The sequence below is a fragment of the Neodiprion pinetum genome, chromosome 1 (assembly GCF_021155775.2).
Source record: "Neodiprion pinetum isolate iyNeoPine1 chromosome 1, iyNeoPine1.2, whole genome shotgun sequence".
In the NCBI taxonomy this organism is placed as follows: Eukaryota; Metazoa; Arthropoda; class Insecta; order Hymenoptera; family Diprionidae; genus Neodiprion; species Neodiprion pinetum.
Window position 1 is genome coordinate 13,574,022 of NC_060232.1, and position 19,872 is coordinate 13,593,893.

General features: G+C 34.4%; 2 protein-coding genes across 15 annotated transcripts in view; both read right to left on the reverse strand.

The window, feature by feature from the left end:
* Positions 1-13,503, reverse strand: part of DCTN1-p150 (dynactin subunit 1) — a 30,943-nt gene extending 17,440 nt beyond the window's left edge. Inside the window, exons 1-10 of one of the 4 annotated variants that reach the window (XM_046636814.2) lie at positions 13,412-13,503; positions 13,063-13,249; positions 12,688-12,845; positions 11,665-11,697; positions 11,203-11,262; positions 9,534-9,678; positions 7,262-7,324; positions 5,066-5,209; positions 4,809-4,946; positions 4,097-4,336 (exon numbers count right to left, since the gene is read on the reverse strand). In XM_046636814.2, coding sequence (XP_046492770.1) covers positions 4,097-4,336; positions 4,809-4,946; positions 5,066-5,209; positions 7,262-7,324; positions 9,534-9,678; positions 11,203-11,262; positions 11,665-11,697; positions 12,688-12,845; positions 13,063-13,230 — 1,149 coding nt within the window. In that variant the 5' untranslated portion in view covers positions 13,231-13,249; positions 13,412-13,503. The remainder of the gene's footprint in view (positions 1-4,096; positions 4,337-4,808; positions 4,947-5,065; positions 5,210-7,261; positions 7,325-9,533; positions 9,679-11,202; positions 11,263-11,664; positions 11,698-12,687; positions 12,846-13,062; positions 13,250-13,411) is intronic. The other 3 variants (XM_046636815.2, XM_046636816.2, XM_046636817.2) reach the window with 3 other exon arrangements.
* A 1,791-nt stretch (positions 13,504-15,294) lies between these two features.
* LOC124219649 (fidgetin-like protein 1) lies at positions 15,295-18,705 on the reverse strand. 11 transcript variants are annotated; one of them, XM_046627602.2, is made up of 4 exons: positions 18,152-18,688; positions 17,732-17,930; positions 16,537-17,657; positions 15,295-16,446 (listed from the first exon to the last, which is right to left on the reverse strand). In XM_046627602.2, exons 1-4 carry the CDS (start codon positions 18,213-18,215, stop codon positions 15,830-15,832), a joined length of 2,001 nt encoding a protein of 666 aa, XP_046483558.1. In that variant the 5' UTR covers positions 18,216-18,688; the 3' UTR covers positions 15,295-15,829. The 11 variants fall into 11 exon arrangements, with proteins under 11 accessions (XP_046483558.1, XP_046483481.1, XP_046483472.1 ...); XM_046627613.2 differs by having other exon boundaries at positions 16,000-16,167; positions 16,253-17,657; positions 18,152-18,705; XM_046627525.2 differs by having other exon boundaries at positions 15,297-17,657; positions 18,161-18,686.
* Between the last annotated feature and the right edge of the window lie 1,167 nt (positions 18,706-19,872).

The following is a 19,872-nucleotide window of genomic DNA, read 5'->3' on the forward strand; positions in this document are numbered from 1 at the left end:
ATTTAATTAATTTTTACAAAAGAACGCCACCGTATTTTAAGATAAGTCTAGTATTTTCGCTGTTAATCTCGAAAAAGGGAATTTTTACATGATTTCAACTTTAACCTTAAATAACTTTTGAAAAAGTTTAATTATCAAAACATTATAGCAGATCTTTTTGTAGAGCATTAAATTCCCTACAACGTATGTATCGGACATTTATGTACATTATCTCGTTATTGATCTACAAAATTCAGAAGTAACTAAATTATTTTCTCGAGTTAGTTAGATGGAAAACGGAAAATTGCGTTTAGGAACCACTAAGTGTTGATATTAAGGGCTCAAATTGTAAGAGGCGTGATTCCCTCTACCTAAAACTATAAACATAACTACCATCAAATGTTTAAAAAAAATTGACCGCAACCCCGAATTTGTCCGATTAGCTCTAACACGCCCCGACAAGCAGTTACATTTTTACACGAATAAATGCGTGCATTTGAAATTTTCTTCAGAAAACTATTAATTACTTTAAAACTATATGTTATAAAAAAATTTCTTGGGGCTATTTTATAGCAAATTTAACGCTCTACAAAAAAGATCTCTTTTTCAAAAATGTTGGAAATCTAATAAATATCACGTGTTTTCGAGAAATTCACCAAAACGTAAATCTTTATCCTACTGAAAATGTTCCCGTGTTGAATTCTAAAATGTTTTGAAAGAATTCGGCTTGTAATTTATTACACGCATTTTCCTTGTAAATTCGATAAAATATATAAGAAATCACATAATAAATTATGAAAGTACGAATCATCAGATATATTAGATCAAAATTCATATAGTTCACTATATAGTTGACTATGTAATGCATGGTTGTTCGGATAAATAAACATTTGGGCAAACTGAATCATTATTCAGATAAAGGATAATTCGGATAATTGACGTTCGGGTAATCAAAGCTCTACTGTAACTGAAAAAATGAAATTGAAAGACAGAAAAAAAGTGTCACAAAACCTAAAGTGAAAACCACAGAAACGTGCAATGAAAATAAGAAGGTAGCGGAGAAAGGGAAGGAAAGGAAATCCAGTAAAAGTTTACTTTGGGAGAACGCGGGTAGTAAGAAAGTGAGAGAAGTGGTAGAAGGTGAAGAGAAAATATGAGATCGGAGACAAAGAAAATGAGCGAAAGAAGAGAAGGCATATGTAAATGCAGAAAACCTTTGGTACAGAGGACACAAAAGAGAGAAAGCAAAGGGAGGATGCGAAGGTGATGAACAACAAAAGCGATAACATAAAAGTTAGTGTACGTTTTAACACATAGCAGAGGTGGGTAAAGAAACAGGAGTTTTGAAAAAAGATAATGAACTGGGACGTAACAAGACTGGTAGAAACATTGATTAGAGATGGGTTGGAAGATGATGACCTTGAAAATGCAAAAGGGATTCCAATAAGGACAACATTCAATCAAGAATAACATGAAGAAATGTATGGAAGAGCAACACATTAACAGCATTGAGAGTCGGGTTACCGGAAAAATAAGGAGGGAGTACAGCAGGAATGCCAAGAAGTGCGAAGTCGGAGAATGGGGATGAATATGGAGGATGGTGGATATTGACGAAATACGTAGATGGCAGTGTAGAAAAGAAAGTGTAGGAGTTGATGGAGGCGTTAAAAAGTTCCATAAAATAGTCAAGATTTCCGTAGTGGAAATTTTAATCCGAGGAGATCAAGTAGGTATAGCTGGTAGTGGAGAGAGCTAAACAAAAGAAGGAAAAGAGGGAGTCAAAGGACGAAAAGTCAGACAAAAATGGCGTTTAACTGATTGAGCTGATAGAAAAAAAACAGAATATGCAGGGTGACCCAGAAATATTGCCTCATAGGCCCGGATGTACTCCTCGTGAAAACCTGCGACTGAATTGTTTTTTACTTTTGATAAGAAATTTTTCATTTGCGAATTACTAATTTGGAATGGCCAATTTAGAATGGCTGTAATTCGCAAATGACAAATTTCATGTGAGAAATACAAAAAATTTCGCTCACAGTTTTTCACGAGGGATACATTGGTAACCTATAAGGTGATAGTCCTGGGTCACCCTGTATGAGACTTGCAAAGTAAAAGCGACAAATGAAGAATCCTCATTACCTCTGTTTTAATGATAAACAATTTTCTGATCTTTTCAGATTTTACGTTCAAACGGTTTTCGAGTTCTGAAATTTTACATGTTAAGAATTACGCCCTTACCGATAGTCTTCAAAAAATTCACAAAAATTTTGTGATCCAAGACTAACATGTTTTGTCAAAATTAAAAGTGGTAAATCTTTTTTGTGTACTTCATTTTGATTTTTAAAAATCAATCCTGCATCAACGGGAGCGATACATGAGAATAAATATTCCCGATGAAAAGAACCATATTAGAGAAGAATAAACGATAGCAATTGAACGTTTTCCAAATTAATTATTTTTTTTAAATATTACTTTAATAATAGCATGTGACATATATGAGTCATACCATGTCAAACCGCATATTTTTGTGGCCAAATTTACATCGATATTTCCAAATACAACGTAAGTTTGTCAATACATTGTGTTTGCCTCGAGAGAATTATTTGCTTTTTTTTCGAATTTTAATGTTATTGTTTTCAAAAACGACAAAACAGTCGTGCATGATGATCTTCAAACACTCTTATCTCCGAACCTATTTTGAAACATCGGAGTAGGGATATAGGGATCGGAGGAGAGTGAGCGAGTAGAAGTCCGAGAAAGATACGTACATGAGAAGAATGTTAAGTGTCGACTGGAGGACACCAGAGTACATGATCAGAAAGAGAAGCAATAGATATATAACGAGGACGTAAGTATGGAGGACAGCCCAGAGATTCGAAAAAGAGCTCAGACTAGGGGAGGCAGCGAGACAGTGAGAGAGTACCTGGGAGAGGCAGAAGATAAAGGAGTTATGTTGATGGTGAAAAGAAAAGAAATCAATGTAAAGTAGAGTGAAAGAAGGGGTGAAAGGGAGTAAATGGAAAAAATGGTGAAAGAACAGGTTGGATGTCGGATAGGAAATAGTGCATAAGAAAGATAAGAGAGATAAGTACATAGAGCGAAGCAGACTTGTTGAGAATTAATGGGACCCGCAGTATGAATAAAATATTAGAGAAAAACGAAAAACTATTCAAAACATGTAAACGTGGCATTGTTTATGAATCAAATGACATCTCTACTACGTAATAGAGGTGAATCTAATTGAACAATACAAGAATATTAACAATTTGAGAAAAGGTTTTAATATAACAATTTTATAAAACGATTAACTTTGGTGTTTTAAATCTGATTTGAATGTTCTTGAGTTTATTTTGTTCACCGTACAGATTTTCAGAGATTGTTTGAAAAAATTTAACGAATAGTTATATCTAGAGTGGACAAAAATATATTTGTGCAAAGCGATACAGCAGATCTTTATCAACAATTACATTTGCACATTATGACTTTACTATCATATAAGTTTTCTTTAATGTTTTTCAGGAAATTAATGGAGATTTGATCAGGGAACAGAGCGAGCCCGCAAACAATAGGATCGGATCAAAGACACCAGAGTTTAATTATTTTGAACGTTGTAATTGTGAAACGTTTCATTAAATTGTTGATATTTCAACACGTGTTGCTAGAAGTTGCTCATATTCATTTCCATTAAATGGTATGGATGTTGTTTCATTCGAGTTCATTCTTATTGATGAAACTAACATAGCCAGACATGTTTTAGGCAGAATTTTTTCTTTTTCTAATATTTGATTAACTCTCCGACCCATTCATCCTTGCATACTAAAAGCAACTAAGGACATGGAGCCAGTTGATGCAGAGCGAAACAGATGTACAGAATGAGGCAAGGATCGCATCGAGTGAATAGGCAGATTATAAGGGACAAAGGCGGAGAAATAGGTAAGAAAATTGGGGAAGCGAGGCATCAGATTTGGAATGAGAGTGGGGTAAGCACATAGAAAGTAAAGTTAAAAGTAAAAAAAATCGAAGGAACAGATACGTCCATGTAACTCCGAAAGGGAAACACAAAAAAATATGTAGAAGCACACATCCCACTTTTCGTTAACTTCACATTCAAATTTACCTTATCAGATATCTCTGCACGCATAATTTCCAAATCCAAAGTCAGCTCTTCAAGCTTTTCTTTCGCTTGATCCAATTCTATTTGCAGGGTCTCCGCTTTCTCTTCAGCCATTTCTTTATCTAATGTAGCCATCTCTACAGTTTCTACAAGGTCTGCCATCTCTTCTTGGTGCTGATCCCTCGCCGCTTGAGCATCACGAGTTTCTTGCCGCGCCCACTGAAGTTGTCTCTGCAGACTAGCCTAAAATCATTAAAAAATGTAAGAAACTTGCGGATAAACTACATATGCCATATCTATAGGCAAAGGATATTTTTCTGCAACAAGTGAAGAGTAAGTAATTACTCAGTATGTAAAATACTCCAGTGATATCATATTGGAATGTAATAATAAAATAAAAAGATTCAAACAATGAGTTGCAATGCTGGCTCACTCACAATAAATCCAAAATAAATTTTTTTCTGCAATACACGAATCCTACAGCATTTAAAATTTCAAATTAGTATTTCTATATTGCAAGAATGGTGGCTGGATTCTCGAAATACATCGTCACGAAATTAATACAGAAATTATATGTAGCTTCCATGGCGCTGGTATTAGTTAGAAACGCATTTTAAAACTGGTTAATTTCCATTCAATTAAGCTTTCCGATTCAGACTATATTTTCTCTTATCGATGTACCTCATGGACCTTATCGATTTATATTTTCTCTTACCTGACTCTCCATCACTTTGGTCTTGAACTCAATTAGCTGGTCCAACTGCAACTTGGTCTTTTCATAATCCTTCATCTTTTCCTTCTCCTGGAGTCGTTTCATTCGTAGAGTCTCCAATTTTTCATTAAGATCGCGCACCTACAGGCCAGTTTTTAATTATGATCGGGAAATCGGAGTGAAAGTGATTGTTTGCAGGTTGAAATAAAAAGTTTATAACTTGAATAATTGTGCTTAGACTTGTAAAACGAGCCAAATACCTGGGCTTTAAGATTATCATTCTCTTGCATCATTTGCATGTGTGATAATTTCTCTTCAATAGCACTGCCAAGCGCCGTCACTGATTGGCTTGCGATTGCTTGTCCTGGCACAAATTGTGGCTTTAACGTCTCAACGAAACCTGTCTGTATTAAGAAAATTTTTTTATCAGAACAAAATGTATTCATCATAAGGGGTCTTTTTTTATTATTAATGCAACCAATGAATGATACTATTCAAAATTAGCATATTTGTAGGAAATTCGAAAGAAAATACGAAGTGAAAGAATTTATTTACCATATTGATGTAAAGGGCAAGAGTGCAAAATGTTGATTCAAAAATATGACCACATTGTTAAAACAATTGTGATAGATCAAATTTTTTATGATATTGTATAACTATTTTCAAATATGGAACGTAAACAATTACAGTAATCGTTTTGCATACTGACTGTCGAATGAATTATTTTCGCCATCATACGTTAAGCACTTATGTATACCTTTCAATTCAATTCCTTCTTAACCAACTTGAAATTATTTCTACTTGTTTTTGAACATTTTTCTGCGTTTCTCACAATTGTGGATTTTTAGCCAGTCTGTGTAAAAATCATAAAAACCTACTAGAACCTCTAATAACATGGCTTTGGAATGGACCGACATATATATGGATAATGTTACGTTCAGTTTCATTTGATAAACGTATCTACAAAACGTAAATAAGATGATCGATTCTGAAAAGATTAATTATTACAAAACCGAAAATGCTGTGCTAATTCGTTTCCGGAATTTCTTGCAATAAGGTACTGTAGTAATTCATGTGAAACTTGACCTGTTACCAGTAATGAAAACGCAAAAATCCTTGCATAAGAGCAAAAACGCTGATGTTCAAAGTTTCAAATAGGAGTATACTAAATTTTCATCAGCTGTCAATTCTTTTAATTGAAAAATCGAATCGATAACGCATTTTTTGGCCATATGAAGCGTAATGAATAATGAATAGTCTCATAAAGCTCTAACATAAAAACATGGAAAATGTAAGTGGAAACTTTACATGTAGTACAGATAAGTCCGCAATTGATTATCGGCAGAAATGATTTCACATTTTTCATCATTTATGCAAGTGTTATTTAATTTTGACCCAGATGAAATTCATTGTGCCGAAATATTATACCTGCAATAATCTTTGCAATGTATATTTCAATTGGGTAGTTACGGTCAGTGTGACTCATTGTCAAGAAAATTAGCTATGTATGTTTATTGAAAAGTATCTGACGGTAGCACTCTTCGCCATAATATGATCATAGGTGCAACCCATGCAACGTGCTGTATTTCTGCGCACAGTAATTCCAGTTGTTACCATTAAATATAAAAAATATTACACCGAACAACAGGCTTAAGTGGTACAGAGGTTTCTGAATAATTCATGGGCTGCACTAATTCAAAAACGTACCCCGTTGATTGATACCAAAACTGTGTATTATAGTGTTGTTGTGTACACCCAACAAAGTTAGTATTTGTTAAATTAATTATGTGAGATTAAGTTAACGACAGACACCAAGAACAGTTGTAACTACATCTAAATTCGTTCTATTGATTCTAAGAATTTCTAAACTAATATGATTAATTAATTAACTTGATCGTTTAAAGGGTTGTTTAGAGTCAGAACTTTCGGTGTGTCGATTCTCCATGTCCTACAGACTTGTTATCTCCTTTCTCCATAGGAGGATCATAAGAGGTTGTTCGAATGCAAACAACGAACTGGTTCGCTAAAAATGACATACTAAATAATATGAAACTAAAATATTATATTCTGATAAGGTTAAATAAATAAATCTTTATGATCTCAGTTCAACTTGAGTGCAGCGACGTACTGTGACATAATTTTATGCCGTGAATTACATACATTACGGAATTTATCTATTTAATTTTTCACTGAAGGAAACCTGACCTATATGAAATTCTCTAAGCATCACAGAACTCAGTCAAAGAAGCGAATGGCTGATATATGGCAATGGGAACGTAGAGGATGGAAAGAATCTACGAATAATTGTTAATTAAAAGTGAGTCATAATGTAATGTTACCAATTTTTATGGAATGTTATGTGAGAGGTAATGATCAACAAACAGCTATCACAAGAAGCACGAGACCAGAGGTAATTAAAAACTGAGAAATTAGAATTATTGAATAATATTAATTACATTATTCTGATCATCTTGGGCCTTTGGCTTTTTGCCCGGAGGCGAGCTCGTGCTAGGGGACTTCTGAAACACGTACGTGCATTCCCATATGAATCCCTTATTAGATACCATCATTACACCTAGTATTGACATTCGATTTCCAAAACAGCGAGTAATTTCCTGTCCTTCATGACTTGTCATCGGACATGTACAATGCCATTTGAAAACAGTGTGTGTTTTGCCTCTGTAATATGCATATATATATGGGGCATTCCATGTCACTTCGCCGGACCATTGGCCTGACCCCTTCCGATTTTGATGTCCAATTTATTTTGGGTTCTGTTTGGCCCAAAATACGACCTCAAATTTTTGGAAATTTTTATTTCATTTTTAAGGGGTTGCACGAGCTCAAAAATCATAAAATTGTGAGAAGACATGAAGAGGGATCGTTTTTAAATTGATGATTTTTTTTTCACAGAAACTAGGACCCAAAACATAATTTTTCGTCCTAGTCCGAAATTGGGCCGAGAACTAGCATTGTTGATTTTTTTTTTTCAAGAATATTTTATTTTATTTCGCGGGCGAAAAACAAAAAAAAATAGTTTATAAAATAAGGAAAGAAGCTCTACTTTTTACTAAGTTACTATTTTATATCTACTTTTAATCTAAGAAAAAAAAAACAAGTTTCACAAGAAAAAACTACTTTTTTTGTTTTTCGCCCGCAAAATAAAATAAAATATTCTTGAAAAAAAAATCGACAATGCTATTTCTCGGTCCACTTTCGGACTAGGTCGAAAAATTATGTTTTGGGTCCTAGTTTCTGTGAAAAAAAAAATCATCAATTTAAAAACGATCCCTCTTCATCTTTTCTCACAATTTTATGATTTTTGAGCTCGTGCAACTCCTTAAAAATGAAATAAAAATTTAAAAAAATTTGAGGTCGTATTTTGGGCCAAACAGAACCCAAAATAAATTGAATATCAAAATCGGAAGGAGGCAGTCCAATGGCCCTGCGAATTGACATGGAATGCCCCATATATATGTATATACATACATGTATACACATTATATGCATATACAGACAACATATATGTCTTAAAATATTCAGGACAGTAAATAATAACCACCTGAGATAAAAATAACATTTAAAGAAATTGTACGCTTTATAGCCGTCACCAAGTCAATTAATTATTTCTTGATTCGCCATAAATTATTCACACAGGATATAATGGCAAATGAAAGTTTAAGTAGAATTATTAGTATTCTATTTTAAATCTCATTACCCATGCTCCGCGATGTATACCATAATTAATAAAAAATACGGTAATAAACTGACGGAATCTTCAATACCCTGGCAGATGGCTGTCAGTTTCATTTCAAGCAGACCATATTGTGTGAGTTTGGCAAATGGGAAAAGTTCAGATTTGGTAGTGTTGTAATTACTCTGTTTAAAGAAGAAAGCTCGATTTTTCAAAGAAAATAAAAGATATCAAATGAAATGGCTGAAACTTGTCTCAATACATTGATCTTCAGCAATTTATTACAATTTCACAGAAATAAACAAATGACTGACTGAAAAAAAAAATGATTTTACTGTCATAAGGTTCCGAATTCATTGTTCATAGTGTTAGAATCTGCTCTTCAGAAATAAAGTGTGTACCATCTCAACAGAGGAAGAAGTGGTCAAAAATTTCTATCGACAAAAATATCTCATAGATGGCATAGATGCATTGATAGTAGGAATTTTTCCCATTCTGAAATGAATGATAACAGCAGGTTTCTCCAAAACATGGTAAAGTTTTCAATTTCTATATAACTGTGGTCAGTTTCTGACGGTTGAATAACTGAAATGTATATCAAAAAGTCTGATCCTTCATTGATATTACGGATTTTTTTCGTCGGTCTAACAATAAGAAAACGAGATTTCCAGGAAATCATTCGAATGTAACTGAATCTATATCTTCTTTAACCATCAAGGTTCACACAAAATAACATGTCTGACAAAATAATCATGTGTTCATACAATCAGTACATCAGTTGAAGTTCTAAACAGCAAATAATTACAGACGGTCTGAATAAAAATTGCAAAAACTACTGAAGTACATGATGACCCTAAAGAATACAGTGAACACCTGTTTATACGTGTCACGAAAAAAACTTGGTGTGAAATAAATGCTCATCTTATGGGTTTTTCTGCTAACAATGATAAAAATTAAAATATCAATAATAATTTCAATAGAAACTGAGCATATTAGCCAACCTACAACGCATAATACAATATTTTACCATCTACCTCTATGAAAGATGCGCGCTTTGTAGATGTTGGTGCTGGTATATGTGATTCCCCGACCTCTTTGCGCTCATGTTGTGACCCGGTGAGACTTTCGGTGCTTGGAGCGCTGAGCTGTGTTTTGCTTCCTCCCAGAGATAGACGTGAACTGTATGGATCCACAAAGAAAGCACGACCGTAAGCTTCAGCTTTTCATAGCAATATATGAATGAGGAAATGCAACATAGATATCTCCATCTGTGCTTGTTTCATTGCATTGTCAAAATGCAGTATACAATATTTATTACTACTGAAGTGCTGAATTATTTTATGCGTTAGTTATCATACATGATCAGTTATTCGTTGCTGAAGTGTTAATTACACTCGAGTGCAACTGACACAACCGTTTTAACCTGGCACCTGTATAGCATTTCTCTCTCACCCGGCTCCCGTGATCAGCAACGAATAAATCACCCTTCAAACTTAACTAACTAGGCTATGACAATCTTAAACATCCTAAAAATAGTTCGAAACCTTAAATAGCGCTAATCATATAGCATTTATGTAATATTAGTCAATTTAAACATCTGTGAGAAATTATTTCTTCTACCAAAGAAGCTTCAGTGATAGTTTATTTTGAATTTATTTTAATATTGTATTGAAAATGGTAGTACGGGATGAGTGAAAAAGTTTCCTTCCACTACTTTGATCTGATATTTGGATAAATATACTAACCCTTAAGGTCACAAGGTAAGATTTTGCTCTTCAACTGAACGGGTTTTACCTTAAGAGCAAGGTTTTGGTTTCTTCAAATTTTGAGTTGTTATTCAGGTCATGGCAAATCGAATCGAGATTTGAGCTCCGTAAACAATTTTGTTGTTAGGTTAAAATGAAATTTTAAAACAATCTGGTCTCCTCAATTTTTGTGTTCGAGTAGTCAGCGGTAAGTGCTATTTGTTTATAAAAATTATACCTCAATGTCCTATATAATTGTACACAGATGTTTCTCTACTGCTAAAAAGGAAGAATGTCACTTGACTGTGGACGAGTTATGTTACCAAGAAGAAGTGGTGCTAATACTAGCAAGTACACAATAGCGGTGCACAAAAGGATGAAACTTATTTTTAGCAATCAGCATGCACAGGGATATAGAATTGGAAATCAATATTTTGGAAGATAAAACTAATTGCATATATTTTGATTACAAAACAAGTTTTATCACTATCTTGTAAGCTGTGTGTGTATTTTTAAATACGGAAGGTAGAATTATTATTTTGGATTTAATTAGACTGATAGTTAAGTGTTCCCAGTTTATTAAATTTTGAAACGCATTCATGTGCTATTAATAATAAATATACAGTAACCAATGGTTGATGTTCAAATTTTGTGGAGGAAAAGTAAACTGAATTTTTTTGGAGATACAAATTGTTACAAACGGTGGTGTTCATTGATGACCAAAAGGTCATGAGAGATGATCTGAAACATTGGATAATAGCGTATGTGTCATAATATTAGAACCCTGGTACAATGTTAGAAACATAATTTTAATTACTGCGCTTAGCCTACGGGTAAAACAATATTCTGCAGTGGTGGGAATAATAGCACATATGGACAGTTGAATAGTCTTAAGCACGTCAATACAAATTATAATTACACAATTAGTTACCACGTTTGATTTGGATGTTATCCTTACCCTGTCAGCTTGTCCGGTCGCTGGCGTGCCGATTGTGCCGGAGATGTTTTTCTCCTAACACTTTTAATAAGCAGCATTTCAAGATCCAGCAGTGTAATTAAGCATTATATGTTTGATTCACGTTATATTACCAGAAGATCTTAAAATTAATCCTGAGATGTGCGAAATTATCCTTTGATTCTCGAACGATGTTAAAGGTGAGAACACACATCTTATAAAAAATTATTGATCAGTACACCAAATCAAGGCAATATCGTTTCTATATTAAAAATTCAATTTGTATAATAAGGGTCATTACACCAAACTAATAGAAAATTCCAAACCTTCATATAGTGATGGCAATCACAAAATTCTACAGATTCTCTTTTCATGAACAGTGATTAACTAATTGATTGATTGAATAATATTAATCTATCATTTAAGGGTCTTATGCAGGATGGGGTTATAGGTATTGTAACTTACGCAGTTGGTTCATTCCGTCGACGCATGCTGATGCTAGCATGAAAACATTATTCAGAACTTATGCTTCAATTAACAAGAATTTAAAATATTGACAACACTGTTCAATGGAGGGTTTGTTATATCTATTAAACACCTATTAAAAAATTTACTTATGATGTGCTAGACACAAACCGATTTTATTTAGATGTTTGTCAATCATTGTAAACAAGAATAGGAATGATTCTATCACCAATATCAGATAAAATATCAGAATTAAATACCAATCAAGGTGAGATAACTTTTGAAATAAATCGAGTGCTTTACAGATAACTGTAAAGTAAATAAATATTTATGGTTAAAACTTATCAAAATATTCAAAATGGAATTCGAAGTCACAGTTAGTAAGATTAGCGTGAGAAAACTTTGGAACAATATTCAGCATTTTAAAATTTGAACACAAGTTTGGAGGCATTAAGTTTCGAAAATCTGAGTATATTATGCTTAGGGATGAATCGCCCTAAAGTTCTAATTCAAATACTAGGAAAAGTTAAAAAATCATTCATGAATTTGAGAAAATTCTAACAAGAAAAGCTCAGATATTGACAATTTGAGAAAAGGTTTTCTTTTGTTTTATTCCTGAAACAGCAAAACAACAATTTTGCCGAAAAGTGCATCAATGCATGCATGGAATGTCATAGTCATTGAGTAAATTATACAAATCAATTCATGTTTAACATTTTTACTAAAATGTCTATAAGAATCATTCCATTCAAGTTCTGTAGGTGGAAGTTGCAAGTTCCTTCTAATTTCATGACTACCTGTTTTTTTATTCACTGTATTTATATCGTAATAACAGACGACTAATGCTTTACTCATATTATTCGTAGCATGTTTTTGATCAATCTGGATACTAAATAATCTGTAGCTCGTAAAGTTGCCATATATACAAAAATCAGATGTTAACAGTATAAGTGCACAGTATGTCAAGCTCTTGTATGGCAAATAGAAAATGCATTAACTGAATTAATGAAACAATCTGTTCACCTGTTCAGACGACTTCTTGCTCTAGCAGCCCCGCTATCATCAGGAGTTGTTGGCGCACTACCGGCTGAAGAGGGACTTGCCGGTTCCGCTCTATTACCAGACTCATCGAGCAGAATCAGCTGCGTTTGCCGAACAAACATCCCATGATTCTCCCTGCACTAGAAGAATGTTAAAGTTTTTAAATTCTGAGCCACATAACCAAAACAAGTACTTTACTACGTACAAACAACATAGCAGAAAATGTTCAGGACTCGGGATCAAGGTTAGCTCTTCATAGCATTGGACGATTGTTATATTCAAATTTTTAACTTTCCTATTTGACATGGTTTAACCCTGCACTATAATGAAAAGTAAAAAACTATGTAAATTACTTACTTGAAAATAGGATTGTCCTTTGACAGTGCCATTATTTTTGCCTTTCGGTTCATCGAGGATAACTCCAATCCATTTTCCAGTAGCGAACGAAGGATGACCGATGTACGCAATCACACCTTGACAATCCTTGCCAATAACTTCAACACGCTGACCGTTTTTGTACGACATTTTCCACTAAATTATAATGCTGAAAGCACGTCGATAAATGATATACAATAAATAATGATAATCGCAACACATGTGATAATTACACCCACGGTGGTGAAAGATTTTATTTTTACGTAAATAATATTAATAAATTTGTGCACTAAATATTGAAGTAATATTCAAATAACTCGAATGATCGTACCTAATGAAATATAAATAACTTCAACGTTAGGAGTGTAACTGTTAAGACCAGACTGCACTGTCAACGACCGCAATAATGTGACAGCTTGACGGCCATCTTAGGAATAACGTCATTATGATCACGTGGGTTGGATACTAGTACCCGATTCGTTGTAAATTGCAATCAAGTGCATTTCGGGTTTAGAATTCATATTCGAACAAACAAAATATTTCCGAGAGAAGTTGACGATTTGTAAATTACAAGTTGAAATCGACGCGTAAAAATACTATTTTTTACTATTTTTTTACATTTATAAATTACAATCACATTCGTGACAACTTTTCCCTTTTCCGTGATATTTCAGAAAATTTTCGGAGGTACGACAGGAGTTTAAAAGTTTGTTGAATTAGGACATTGAATAGAACAATAATGAGTCACAAATTCCGTAGTTTTCATGTACAAAGAGAAAAAAAAGTGCCAAGCGCTGCTAAAGCAGTTTTCACTTCAGAAAAAAAAAAGGAAATCCCCACTTTATTTTAATGTCAAATAAGGAGAAAATATTTTCTCACTGATCGAATTATTGGCACGTTATTCGAACATCGAATAGAGTTGGCGGATTTGCTAAGATTTGAACAGGTTATTATGCATGCTGACCTATGCGAAACCTGTGGGTCATAGACCTCTATGGTTGCAGATTTAGGAGATGTTCGATCCAGAAGTTTCCATTTCACTCCTTCCATTTGATCTTTTACAATATTACGAATAGTGGAAAATTCTCGAAAAAAAACTTACCGCGAGAACTCTATTCTCTCAAATGCAAAGCTTACTCCTTTCCCTTAAGGGGGGAATTGCCGTCTCGAGCGCTGTTTTGAAGGTGATTTTTAGGATGGAATAAATTTTAATGATTGAGTTTTCTGTCTTAAATTATGGTCACATGTTTGTCGATCCTTCAAGAATAAGTGCAAATTTAAAAAAAAAACCTTTTTATTATTATGTACTTTTGTAGGGTTTTTCTATACGGCGCACGGAAAACCGCTTCAATTGGCAGCCAGTGTGGCGGATGTAAATGAATTTGAAAGAAAACCTAACATATTTTCAATTAGTATAAGTGTTATGATGGTTGGTACCAGTCAAAAAAAAAATTAACGAAAGGGCGGCACTCTAAGCTTCGATTATCAAGTTATTTTAAAAAACTAAAAAAAAATTATCCAACTCAATTTTGCTACTAAGGTTGAAAAACAATCTAATAAAGGTGCATGCTAAATCTGAGCCCAATTGGCCAATTCTTTATTGAGATATCGTGACTGCCGATTTGAAAAACATAGTTTCAAGAACAACCCGTTTCAATGTTTTACATATACCCTTCGATGAGGCTTAAATGAAATTACTGATACTTACTAGTTAATCAGCCAACTCAGGTCCATAAATGGCTCTTTTTGTCGCATTCTTAGAAACACATCGATCCGCTTATATAGATACGAATGAAATTTTATTTTGTGTTATCATTTAGCATAATTTTTTGTTTGAGTGTACGCGATGTTATTATTATGCCATGTTATTTTGGATGTGCTCCGTTTGAACTTTTGAATAAATAAATAAATACGTTTCAGCAAAAACTTTGATTTTTTCCCAGAGGTTCATCAATTTCCCGAGAAAGTTTAACCGACAACGAAGAGTGTATGAATGCGAAATAAATTAACGATTATTATTTCATGAGATCTTACTTTCACCACTACTTGTGTTCCTTTAGACCATGTATGGTGGTCCAAATCTAGTTTTCCCATCTTCGGGGGTTCATTAGGAAATGGACTTATAATTTCAATAGTTGTTCACTCTCTATGTATCTGAAATTTGTTGTTTTAATTAAAGTTGCTGTTTATTGTAGTCGAATCAAATAGTTTATACTTGCTAATAATTTGATACTCCTGAAGATTCACTTACGTTACTCCTACATCTCATGATTTATAATTGTCTAGATATTTAATACGTTAAGTTCTTTTTTTTTCGTAAAATTGAGCACTAAAAAATCTTCAACAAATTCCCAAACATAGAACTTGTGAGATTTTATTGATATACCACGTCCTGAAACGAATAGGACTCCCATAATTTAAATAATTTGAAAGTTACTTCATAATACGAATTTGATTTTATGTCATGGAACTTGGATTATAAGAACAGATCATAACATCAAATGGAATTTACTGCATATCTACTGATTGATGATATTTTCGATCATATTGTATTTTAGCTATTTATAATCATATTTATTACGTTCATATCACACGTTATTTGCAGTCTAATTAAGAATAAACAATTAAGTAAACATATGAGTAAACAGAGTATGACAAGAAACGTTTTATTACTTATCGTTAACCCAAGAGTACAAGAATTTCATTGACTCAATTTTCAGTTGCTCTGAGTGTGGTTTTCATACATACATTACGATTTGTACTTTTGTGCTGTACCCGTTCCATAAGTCTGATCCCACTTTACGTATGTAGTCAAATCCGATTGTGAGACACTAGATTTAACATAGCTTAGCGCATTTTTAAAATCGTCTGCAGTTACTCCTCGAACATCATCCTCTCGAATGTTTTCCAACTGATGAAACGGTATACTTCTGATTGGCCCCATACTGGCTTCTTTGCAAAGATTAGTCATGTCAGCTCCAGAATATCCTTCCGAAAGTCTCGCAATTTCTGATATATCGTCAAGCGTTAAGTTATGCCGCTCGGAGTGTAGTAGATTTTTGATTATCTGACTTCTGGCACCAAATTCTGGTAAAGGAACGTACAAACGTTTAACCAATCTTCTGCGAGCAGCCTCATCCAGCTCCTGAGGTCTATTCGTAGCACCAATTACCAAAATACGGTCTTCTTCCGCTGTTGCTGCGCCATCCAATTGTACCAAAAATTCAGTCTTCATTCGTCTAGAACTTTCGTGCTCTGTCTCTGATCGTTGAGTCAGCAGAGAATCTATCTCGTCTATGAAGACAACTGAAGGTTGATAAACCCTTGCAACAGCAAATAAAGCTCGGACCATCTTTTCTCCTTCTCCTATCCATTTAGATGTTAATGAACTTGCCGAAATTGAGAAAAAAGTTGACTTGCTTTGAGAGGCTATGCATTTTCCTATTAGCGTTTTACCTGTTCCAGGTGGTCCGAAAAGCAAAATGCCCTTGGGAGGTCGGCGCAATCCTGTAAAGATGTCAGGCCTTAGTAGAGGGAAAACAACAATTTCTTTAATGGTGTTTTTAGCAAACTCCAGCCCTGCAATATCATCCCAAGAAACAGTTGCACCCGAGTCCATAATGTCGTTTTTTATTAATTCCACCATCTTTGGATCAATGTTTTTCAGCCTCTCATCTTCACAGTCATTCATTTCTTGACTTCCGCCATTACTCTTATTTGCTTCATCTTCTTCTTCCTTTCGCTTAATTGGGCAAATAAATTGACTGTTGACAGGTCGTTTGCCACCCAAGGTTTTTTTTTGAGGTAAGACCTTGTTCTTTTTCAACTGTTGTATGTGAAGTTCTTCTTTAGCGGTCCTAAATGACTGAGGATTTCCCTTTTTATAACATGTTTCATCTACTTCATCCTGACTTGAATTGGTTGCAGTTTCATGCCTGGAATAAGCTGAGTGATTATCATGCTGAAATTCTGGCTCATTATAAGCATTGTAATTTTTCTTGGTGAGATTTGTATTCTGATTGAGTGCACTGAAATTCAATTTATTTGTAAAATATGAAGACTGATGTTGATTATCTCTGTTGGAAGAATTTGGTAAACTCAAAACATCATTAGTATCCTGTTTCGGGTAATCCTCGACTTTACAGGATCCAATCTGGTTTTTACTATCATTATAAGAGCCGCTCTTTTCATATTTGAAACTTTGCTGCTTTGAGGCAATAAAACTTCCGATTTTTCTACAGCTTTTGGGGAGAACCTGAGCTGGTACTTTTCGATTCCTTGAAACTAGATCCTTGGTATGCCAAATATCAAGAATATCCTTAACATGCCGATCGGTAAACTCATTGCTTTTGCAATCTAGCAAATTATCTTCCCGACACACCAAAGGTTTTACAAATTGCAGAGCAGCCTTTGGATCTTCAAGTCCAGATTTCCAATTCACATTTTTCTCAGATTTGTTACCTCTCAAGGTTTCAATCTGCGACCAATAATTGTTTATTCCTGCCTTATCATCTATGAGACGATGGTAGGCTTCCAGACTATTTTTAAGCAAAAGGTTGGCCATATCATCACTGTCACTGGAACAAAAAATAATAATAAATGTACATGTGAAATAAGCATAGGTAGTCATCAATTTTAATCACGGACTTACAATGTCTTAGCACCCAGGTACTTAGCAGCCAGGCACCTACGTTCAGCTGTAACTGTTTCAAAAGCATCTTTGGCAGAGGTGGTGAACTTGAGTGTGTGAAGCGCAGATAAAAAGTTATCTTCAATCAAAGAATCTACAGTTTTTAAGTCACAGCTTTCATTTAACATGGCCATCGCAGGTTGACGGGCAATGTAGAATCCTTAGTAGAACCCAGTTTGATTGTTACTGACCAATGTAAAATATATTTCAATGCAAAATTAGAATGTGCAAAGCTATGGGCATAAAAAGTTAAAAATACGTCTGTAATTAGATATTTTACAGAATAAGCAGCTGGGGCCGGGAGATTTAAAACATAGAATAGCTCTTGCTTTACATAAAGATTAGCGGGTGGATAATTAATTATTATTATTTACTACCTACTGTACCCACTGCACAGTGCTGGGCCCGCTACACGATACCTCGTGTTTGGCATACATATACACATATTTATACATATGTGTTGGGAATAATCAACAAGTTTCCGAGGATAGCGCGATTTATCGGTAACTAGTTCTCTTTAGATGCCTGTGATTGCGACTTAAAGCAATTCTCTAAGGATTGTGTATCGTAATTACATTGTAATACAGTAATTTCAAGGATATCCGACTGCTAGCGATCTCTAGTTGTAATTCTAGAAACTGGTCACGTCTGCAAACGTCACGGTCTTATACCTACAGGAACGCTGCGCCATACATATTTATGACGTCGAGGCTCGAACAGCATTTTTTGGATGCTATTTGGCAGCTCAGAATCCGATCTGAGTGATCCGCTTAATTAATCTACCAAATGCTCGGGCAAATCCATTCAATGTTTTCGTAGCAAAATGCCAAGTCAAATTATCTCTGATTTGTTAGTTGGTAAGAACACATTTTCTTTTATCTTGTCACATCCTGTTCACGCCGTCGGTAAGAACTGGCTGTACCCAGATAGGAAAATACTGCATTTTTTTATGCAGCCTTCGTTTGTGATCAAAAACATGACAAAATAAAGTGTCTTTATGCGCTTGTAGAAGTTGAGATTGATAGTAATCTGCAAATAGCAAAAAGTAAACGTATCAAAAATTCATCCGTAGATTGACAGAAACAATGATTGTAATGTACCGTTAGATCCACGTGATCCATAGTTCTGGTTTCCTACATATCGCCACATATTTGCTGTAAGCTATCGTTGAACTCGCGGTTGAACCTCAAACTATTTTACTGAGCATAAGCGTTGACTGAAGACGGCGGCATAAGTTTGCAATATGAGTCGAAGGCAAGCGCGTGCGCGATCCGAAAAAGAATATTACAGTTACGAGAGGCTAAAAAGACTGCCTCCATGGTGCATACGATACTTTATGTAACAAAAGTGAGGCTTACAAGTTTTTTTCATATCAGACTACAAAATGGAGCACTTTTGAGGACTAACAAAGAATAGCCGCGAAATGTCTACCTCCGATTTTGACGAAACTTGGCAGGAATGTTAAGTACGCTAAAATAAGAGATACGTGTTTTTTTTATATCGGCTGAAATTAATTTTAAGGGGGTAAACTACCCCCATGAAATTCTATTTTTAATAATTCCCATGCATAATAGGGGGTTTCTGACGTTGCTCTTTCCAAATCTGAAGTCCAAATTAAGAAGTTCAAAATGGCAGATCCAGCACGGCCAATGTCAATAACGAAAAATCGATCGATTTTCACCAAAAGTAGGTAGAAGCTATTTTCGAGGTCACTGACTGGCTCTGACTACGAAAATTCGAAATTCGAAGCGTCGAATTTCAAAACGGCGGCAGAAAATCATTACAATATCCGCCATCTCTACGAAAATTGGTATCCATATTTGTTTATGGAGTACTTCAGAACCCATCTATTTCTAGTTCAATGAATTTCTTTATTTGCACCACTTGTAACATTGTCCCAAAATCTTAATCGTGTATAGTTTTATTTGAACGGTACAACTGTAGTCAATTCCTACATATACAATGATGGCTATATTTTTTGATTTCACCGTAACAACCCTTGCTGATATGAATGGTTTCTCTATGGAATAAAGTCATGGCAATAATAAAATTCCGTAAAAATGTGTTTTAAACAAAGTGGCTTTCTACACCAAGTACACGTG